This window comes from Mustela nigripes, unplaced genomic scaffold (genome assembly GCF_022355385.1).
Source record: "Mustela nigripes isolate SB6536 unplaced genomic scaffold, MUSNIG.SB6536 HiC_scaffold_894, whole genome shotgun sequence".
Classification (NCBI taxonomy): domain Eukaryota; kingdom Metazoa; phylum Chordata; class Mammalia; order Carnivora; family Mustelidae; genus Mustela; species Mustela nigripes.
This window is the reverse complement of record NW_026740301.1, coordinates 822-10363: the sequence shown is the minus strand read 5'-3', so window position 1 is coordinate 10363 and position 9542 is coordinate 822. Positions and strand designations below refer to the sequence as shown.

At 36.8% G+C, this 9542-nt stretch overlaps 1 protein-coding gene across 1 annotated transcript; it reads left to right on the top strand.

Moving 5' to 3' along the window:
* Positions 1 to 252: 252 nt before the first annotated feature.
* Positions 253 to 8442, top strand: LOC132008756 (synaptonemal complex protein 3-like; the record flags this gene model as incomplete). The annotated part of the gene is made up of 6 exons (XM_059387319.1): positions 253 to 287; positions 2127 to 2244; positions 3323 to 3422; positions 5652 to 5750; positions 8141 to 8245; positions 8389 to 8442. Coding segments are annotated over 6 exons (511 nt in total), but the record flags the coding sequence as incomplete, so codon positions are not given.
* Positions 8443 to 9542: the final 1100 nt, after the last annotated feature.

Genomic DNA, 9542 nt, shown 5'->3' with positions numbered 1-9542 from the left:
TCAAATGTTTTCCACTTTTATTTCAACGCAGGAAACAATCCAGTAACCCATGAACGTGGGCGGAAAAGGCCTTCTGCAGAAACACTTGAGGAAGATGTCGGGTAATGTGCTCATAGTATTTTCACTCACCAGACAAGTCAACTTGGCTTACATAACAATTATTCTCTGTAAAATCCCAGAATGAGACATTTCCTTCGAAACAAATATGATCTCTGTTTATCCTTAATAATGTTTGATGTAACTTCTTCACAGGAATGAAGTACAAAAGATGCTGCAAGGACTAGAAGGTACGCTTAAATGATATTTGCAGTGAAAAAAAAAATTAGTTTTAAACCGTAAGGCTTTTATAATTGAAAAATGTTAGTGAGGGATCTGCAACACTGATTTTAATGCCTTGTTCTCGCGTGTAGGATATTATACAAGTATATAGTATGATTCAACTTCGCAAGTTTCTTTACTGACCTTTTCCATTGTTGATGTGGAAAAGTAAAAATGGTACTAACATTGATGAGGTAAGAATGATGCTATTATTTTGTACACATTTACATTTCATATAAATTAATATAAATTAAATGAACAAAAGGGTGTACCTCCTTTTGTGTACAGAGATTAGGTGATATAACAATTTTTCATGTCAATTTTAAATTTTCTTCATTTGATTACTTTTCATGACTTCCCGGTGTCCTAGTCTTTGGAGTAGCAGCACAAATTGAATCCTCTAAAAAACAAACAAACAAAAAATTCTTTATTGTTATTTTTCATTAGCAAACCGTGTAGCTGCAAACTAAAGAACTCTCCCAGCTAGTGAGAAATATACAATCACACTGAAACTCCCAAGTTTTATGTTGTTCTGTCAGACGTCAGTTACACCATCTGCACTACAGGACAGTACACTTAGCAGAGTCAGAGTCAATTTGCAGCTCTTCGATAGAAATCAACCCTACAAGCAAGTATGATTTGAAAGCTTTGCTCTATTTAGTGGTCACAAAGAGCTGGCTTTGTGAGCTGTCTAATACACTTCTTACTCTAGATGGATTCCAGGTGAATAAAATATATAAAATAGAGCAGATCCTTCATGACTACTGAAAAATAACTACTGACTGTAGATCGGTAAAGTCAAATCATAGAATTCACAAAGCTTTAGTTGAAGTATTAAGATTCTGTGAAATGCAGCACTTATGCATAAAAGTGTTATGTAAAAAACTCCATGAAAATATTTTTTTAAAGATTTTATTCATTTATTTGACAGAGAGAGACATCACAAGTAGGCAGAGAGGCAGGCAGAGAGAGAGAGGGAGAAGCAGGCTCCCTGCTGAGCAGAGAGCCCGATGTGGGGCTCGATCCCAGGACCCTGAGATCATGACCCAAACCAAAGGCAGAGGCTTTCAACCCACTGAGCCACCCGGGCACCCCCATGAAAATATTTTTTAAAATGTTTTTGGATTCATTTATTTAAATTAGAATTTTTACACCTACAGCCCTTGTCTCTTTTAGTGGAACATGGTTAAAAGCATCACTCACTAGATTGCTTGAAAAATAATTTTTTTAATGTGCGATATAATTATTTTCATCCTTTTGAGGATCATCTTTAAGAATATTGCACATTTTATATAATGCATTCTAATGGCAATCCATCTAGACATGTGCCTTGAATTGGCGGGTATTTTATTAATTTAAAAAAATTTGCCTTTCAGCTGTTTCCTCACAAGGAAATTAAAGTCTGTCTTTGGGATTCTCGATACATATTTTGATAATGGAAAATATTTTTATTATTATCCCCTTTTCACTATCTCTAAACTAAAAGGTGACCTGCATTTTAAAAAGTTAGAATTGGGATACTAGTACTAGAGAAGATTTTACAGAAAATAGTGAGCAAATCTTGCTTTTTGAAATGATGCCTGCGTTATAATTGTTATTTTACTTATTTTATTTTTTGAAGTGTAACTGACATACAATATTATATTAGTACCAGGTATACAACACAGTGATTGGACATTTATGATGTCTGTATTATGAATTTTAAATGTCTTTGCATATTGCCGAGGCAACATTTACCCATATTGATTTGTATACATGAAAACAAAATAATTTTCAATGCTCAATGTCAATGAATATTCTCTATACAGTTGACATTAAACAGGCTCTTCTTGCAAAGAGAAAAATGTTCGAAATGAATGCAAAAGCTTCTGTCAAAACCACTAACGAAAAAATTGAGCATGTTTGGAAGATACAGCAAGAAGAAAGGTGACGTTGTTGTTGTTGCTTTTTCAAGTCACGATGACATTTGTATCATTTCTTAGTATTCATTGGTGCAAATAACCCAAGACAGATTCTATTATATTGAATTTTCCAGTAAAAAATAGTTTTTGCTTGATCTTTTTCTAAGCAGATTAATTCTGTTAACCTCACTCCGTAACAGAACTGAGATGTGGGCGCCTGGGTGGCTCAGTGGGTTAAGCCGCTGCCTTCGGCTCAGGTCATGATCTCAGGGTCCTGGGATCGAGTCCCGCATCGGGCTCTCTGCTCAGCAGGGAGCCTGCCCCCCTCTCTCTCTCTCTCTGCCTGCCTCTCCATCTACTTGTGATTTCTGTCAAATAAATAAATAAAATCTTAAAAAAAAAAAAAAAAGAACTGAGATGTATCTCCTAGAAGCCCATAAAGATGACCTTTTGTTCCTTTCAAATAACAATTGAGTTTTCTTTCTATAACATTAATTCATATTTATTCTAGACCTACACTACCTGAACTTCAGGTAAATGTCTTAAACCATTATTCTTGTGATAGTTAACTGTATTCAGTTATGTAGAAAAGGTTAATCTTATAAATAATTTGCATATTTTAGCTAAATTGTGTTCACTGTTCTTTCTTAAAAAATCACTGTTGTGCCAAAGAGGGGAAATATTTAAGTGAAATAGTCCTGTTTGGAAACCTTCTATAACAAATGCATATGATATCCTTATTGAATCTACTTATCGTATCAGAACATACGTGTTCTTCAGTAAGAAGAAATGAAAAGTAAACTGCTTTTAGATAAAATGAATTCTTCTGGGAAATTGATAACGCAGTAAATCCTCACTAGTTTTTAAGAGGTAAGGCATATGAGAGAGCTTATATGTTGGCCAGTTAGGAACAATACTTTTGGAATAAGAGTAAATTGTTCACGTGCCCTTTCTGTTTCCCATGAGACTATTTCAGCCGCCATTATGCTATTACTGCCTTCTCCCTCTATAGTGTAAATTGTATCAAATCAATTTTGTTTTGAATATGGTTAGATTTTCTTATCTTCTTGAAGTATGACAGTGCTTGTTGTTATGGTTTACAGACAGAATCTTCATCTCAAGTATTCTCAGCAGTTTCTGACTTTGCTTTGGGAGTGGGATACAGACATGCGGAAAGCCCAGGAACAAGAAGAAAAACTAGCTGTTGGTATCAGCCTTGGCTTTAAAATTGATTTATTTATTGTATCAAAGTCTCAAGTAGCAATAGGTCATGCAAAAACACAGGAGAGAATGTAGAGTCCATGAGCCTGGATGGGTAAATGTGGGTAGAAGGTGTGGTGCTGGGAGACTGAATGTTCTATTTGGATTGCTTCTGTCTATTTAGTGATATAGGAAGGTCACCCGTTAAGAGTTAGAGTGGTGGAGGAGGTGTTCCCTTTAGGGGGCAGAGAAGAAGTCCTGCAATTGTTTCCTGAGAGCGGGCCAGCGAATGGACCAGGGAAATATCACTGCCAAGAAGCCTTATGGGTTGAATTTAGGTTAGTGTCATAGTGATCATGAATTTAAAGTGAGATCACTCTGCATGGTTGTGGCAGGGCAGCTGGAGAGTTGGATTTTCCAGGGTTGTGATTCTGCCACGATTGACAGAATGAAAGGGAGGCAAGGTACGTGTGCAAGTGCATGGGTATAATGATTGGCCATGGACTTTAAGCCGAGAAGGAGGAAAAGGGAGACTATGAGAGTGGGGACTGGGGACAATGAAAAGTCGTAGGGTCAACGAGATGTTAATCCTGAAAGAGTATTGAACTGTAGTAAAAAAGGGAGAGAACTACAAACAGGGAGGTAGAGGTTGAATGTTGGGGGGGCAAGTGGAGAAACAGTATAGTACAGTGGTCAAGAGCCTGGACTCTGGAACCATTTGGGGGGGAACCAATCCTGGTTAACCCGTACTAGCTGTGAAATTGGGGACAAATTGTTTATCTCTGTACCTCACTCAGTTTCCTCACCTATGAAAGAAAACGAGACACAATAAGAGTACTACGGGGCGCCTGGGTGGCTCAGTGGGTTGAGCCGCTGCCTTTGGCTCAGGTCATGATCTCAGGGTCCTGGGATCGAGTCCCGCATCGGGCTCTCTGCCAGCGGGGAGCCTGCTTCCCTCTCTCTCTCTCTGCCTGCCTCTCCGTCTACTTGTGATTTTTCTCTGTCAAATAAATAAAATCTTAAAAAAAAGAAGAAGAAGAAGGCCTGTGCCTTCTTTAAAAAAAAAAAAAATAAGAATCCTACAATGATTCTTGGAGCACTACATCAAAAACTAATGATGTAGTCTATGGTGACTAAAATACCCCAATAAAAATTAAAAAAAAAAAAAAGAGTACTTGCCTCGTAGAGTTGTTTTGAGGATTAAATGAGATCATATGTAACAAGTTTATTTAAAATGGTTCAGAACAGGGGCACCTGGGTGGCTCAGTGGGTTAAAGCCTCTGCCTTCGGTTCAGGTCATGACCTCAGAGGAAGCTTCCCTTCCTCTCTCTCTCTGCCTGCTTCTCTGACTACTTGTGATCTCTGCCTGTCAAATAAATAAATAAAATCTTAAAACAAATAAATAAAATGGTCCAGAACAGTACCTGACACACAGTTCCTATATTAGTTTCTGCTTTGACTAATATTATGTAGATGTTGCAGTTACTGGGAATGACAGAATCCAGGGTATGACTATGTAAGTGAGTGACTAAAGTAGGGAAGAGGACAAAATTATTGCTGGAAATTACGTGAAGGAGCAGAGAGGCTAGGATCACCTGTACGCATACTGAAATGACCGAGAATTAATACATGTTTTGAATGTTGTTAAGAAAGAATATCTCTGGGACATCTGGGTGACTCAGTTGGTTAAGCGTTTGCCTTTAGCTCAGGCCATGATCCCAGGGTCCTGGGATCGAGTCCCACATCAGGCTTCTTGCTCAGCAGGGAGCCTGTTCTCCCTCTGCCGCCACTGCCCCTGCTTGTGCGTGCGCTCTTGCTCTCTCTCTCTCTCTCCTCTCTCTGATAATAAATAAAATCTTGAAGAAAGAAAGTAAGAAAGAATATTTCTTCCGTAACTACTGTTAGAAAGGACTATTGTATAAATTTTTGCCTGCCTGTGGTAAACACATTGTTGGAAAGGTCATTTGTGGATTTTGAAGTAAAAAATTAAAACGTGTTTTCAATATGGGTGAGAAAGACAATCTCCTACTTAATGGCTACGAGGTAGGATCGTCGTATTGTTTTTGTATATTAGTAGTGAACACAATTACCTAAACTTGGTCATAAAAAGTTGTTAAAACAGGAAATGTTAACAAGTATTGATTTAAAGAATATTCCTTTGAAACTTGATGTGTAGTTATGTTTTATAAGTATTAAACATTACTCACATTTTATCACCCTTTTCTATTTTAGGGTATGTTCCAAGAGCAACGAAAGATTCTTCAACAAGCTAGAGTTGTTCAGAACCAGAGGCTGCAAAAAATTAAAAATTTATATGAGAAATTCTTAAAGGTCTGTTGTATTTGGCAACACAATATATTCTTATGAAACATCACATGGAGGGGTGCCTGGGTGGCTCAGTGGTTTGAGCAACGGACTCCTGGTTTTCGCTGAGGTCGTGGGTTCTGATTTCATGGATTGTGAGATTGAGACCCGCCTTGTGCTCCCTGCTTAGCGGGGACTCCGCTTGAAGATTCTCTCCCTCTTCCCCTCCTCCCACATGCATGTGCACGTGCTTGCACTCTCTTTCTCTCTCTCTCTCTCAAATAAGTAAGTAAATATTTTTAAAAAATATATAATATGTACATAAAAGTGGAAGTTACTTTGTTTCTTTCCAAATCTATGCGGAGGAAACATTTAGGTTATACGTCTCTATTGTTAAACATTTTCCATTTGAAATTCATTGTTTTCGATTTAGCATAACTGGGAAATGCATTTTTATTTTTAGGATCAATTAATAATTTTGTGGGAATCATTTAAAACAGGGAACTGTAAAGTGGGAATCTTACCTAGAAATACAGGTGCTATGAAGAAAACTGGTACTTTAATAACACTTCAATCATAATTTTTTGCTCAACAATCAGTTTGGAGGAGACCAGCAATAAATATATAGTGGAAACTCAGGAAGTCTATAAATCACTTCTATGTGTCTTTGACTTGTATTAACGATTTCTGTTAAATATGAGTAGGCAATTGTAATTGATGAATAACACTCATATTCAAATGTGTTACATGAGTGTTTCATGGCATATTTGCCTTTGGAATATTGGACTAATAATGACTTTATATGCATACTTAAAATCAGATGGAAAGGTCTAAATGTATAACAGAATGAAAAAGCGAGAAGAGGACTAAATGTTTGTAAATTGAGAATGATCTGCTGTGATATTTGCACATTAGCAAAGTGTTCTCAGTGACACAGACCTCTTCTCTGCCCAGATATATACTTATTTAGGAGGCAATGGAATCCTGCACATTCCCCCCCCCCCTTTTTTTTTCTGGGTGTGTGTAGGGGCGGAGGTGGGGCGGGGTGGGGGAGGAGGGGTGTGGGAGGTGTTACTTTACCTCTGTAACTGTACCTTAATATCTTTCTTTGAATTCCCGCTGCCACTGCCCTAGTTCAGGATCTCATCCTTTCTTGCTTATACTATTAAACTCTCATCTGAGTTCTCTCTTCTCCAGCCCATCCTTCACAGTTCTGCAATATGATGTTCCAAAACGTATACCTTCCCTCCTGAAAACCTGTCTTTAGCTTCCCATTTTAAACACTCAGGAATTCAACGTCTGCCCCTGTAACAAGACTCCCTTTGTAGTTTTATACTTACATTCCTCCTTTTCCTCCCACCCCTCCAGGACACTAACTCACCAACTAACCCACTCACTAAACTTATGTCCTTGTTTCTAGAGTACTTTCAATTCCCTCTTCCCTTTACCTACTGAAATCTTATTCTTTTGCCAACTAAATCAGAATCAATTTTATTTTCCAGTACACAGTCATGGCAAGTTGTGTTTCCTTAATCGTGTTGTTTTCATTTGCATGTCTTTTTATTCTCACTGGAATAGGGAAGGAAGAGATCGTGCATTCATTTTCAAATTCCTCCACAGTCCTTAACAGTACTTTTTACGTAGTATGCACTAGATCACTATTTGCTAAATGAAGATTAAAGATTCAGAACATGTTTGTTTTTTCATGACCTAAAGAGGTCGTGTCACAGGTCATTTTATTCCCGCCAATGGGATCATGTTACAGTGATTTTTACTCGTTATAAGTGCACTGTTACATGGTGTTTAGAAAGCTTATTAGAAAAAAAAAAAGAAAGCTTATTAGAGAGTTTTGAAATTATGGTATTTCATTCTATGAGACTGTCAGTCCTTTTCTTTTCTTTCCTCCACCTTGACCTTAACTGTTTATAACCCATTGTTTCGAGAAAAGTGTACTACTGCCGTGTCTCTATAATAATTATATTTGACTCAAACACAACATTTAAAAAATTTCTTAAGTGGGTATTTTGATCTCCATGTATTAGGTGTAGTATTTTATTTGGAATAAATAATGAGCATCCTTTGAATATTAAGAATTGTTACTTTTGAAATTTAATTTTTTAAAGATTTTATTTATTAATTTTTGGGGGGGAGGGGAATGAGAGAGAGAGTGCGTGTGCGTGTGCGCGCAAGTGTATGAGCAGGGGGAAGGGCAGAGGGAGAGGGAGAAGCAGACTCCCCACTGAGCAGGGAGCCAGACATGGGACTCAATCCCAGGACCTTGAGATCATGACCTGAGCCAGAGGCAGGCGCTTAACTGACTGAGCCACCCAGGCACCCCTTGAAATTTTTAATTCTATGTGTTTGGAGCATGAGATGAAAAGTGGTGATTTATAACTGAACAAAGCTTTTTGTTTTAGAGTATGCAGGACTTAGAGAAGGAGCATGAACATCTTCTTGCTGATGAACAAAGTGAAGTTAGGGAACAAATTACCAAGTTGCAAAACAAAATTATGATGGAAGCTGTAAGTAGTGTATATTTAATATTAAGAACACTTATTTTAAGTGTTAAGGAGGGATGTGAGCATTGGGGTATTTTGTTTGAAAAACGTATATAGCAATTACCTAAATAACATGCAAATGTTTAATATTTCCTTCCTTGAAACAGCAACGGCAAGAGCTGGCAATTGTTCAAAAGTCTCTTCATTCCTTGTTGTTCTGATGACTTTGAAGAAAGAACAGGAACCTAAGTTTTACAATACAAGTGTAACATTAGCTACGCCAAACCTCGTTGTAGTAGTTTAAAAATTAGAGTTGAAATCAGTACATCTTGTTTATCATAGCTTTCTTGTTAAGTGCAAGAATCTTCTCCTGTTAAAACCCCAAACCCTGAACAGTTATGTGGGTAGCAGCAATTCCACAATTATATGCATTGAGCTTTCAGTCCTTCATTAGTAATGGTGACTTTTTGTACTTAACACTGTCAATTAACTTTTAACAATAAGGATGATTTAATTTTAGGCTTGGCCCCAGTGGATTGGTATCAGTCCCAAAAGTTTCAATGCACAAGTACAGAAAGAAGGCTACACTGCTTTTTGAAAGAAAAAAAAAATAAAGAATATAAAATCTATCTTATCTGTGTACCCACTTGTATTTACTCATTAGTTTACAGAGACAATGCCAATAAAAATACGATTTCAGAAGAAAATGTACTCTACTGCCTTATAAAATTTACTGAAAGTAAACATGAGATGGTGTTTTTGAATAAAGTGAGCTGACTAAAATCACTGGGAGAACAGAACTACATAGATAAATACCAGTGCTGAGACATGGGTTTGTAGATACGTCATTTCCACAAAGACATCAAAATGTCATTTATTTGGTGTTGCTTCACTATCAAATGACACCTGCCTTTAGGATTGATCAAAAGTATTTCATTAATATGCACATACACTTAATTGCTTATGGTATGAGTATTTCACAGCTGGCTTTTAAGATAAATCACCTACAGTTCTTTGGTTTTGTTTTCAAGTTTAATATTCATCAAGTATGCAGAAAGTTGATTTTATATTTGAGAACTAAGAACTTGAGTAATTAATTCTTATACATTTGCTTCCATAATGGGCATTTTTTTTACATTTAATAACATAACACCATCTTCACTTGGGCATGTCATTTAATAAACATGACATTGTTTCAGAATATATTTGGGATAAGTCAGTTAAATGTATTTTTTGTGAATTACTAAAATTGTTTTCATGTATCATTCAAAACAAATCAATCCCATTTGGAGGAGAGGAATGATTTTCTCCTGTTTTTTCT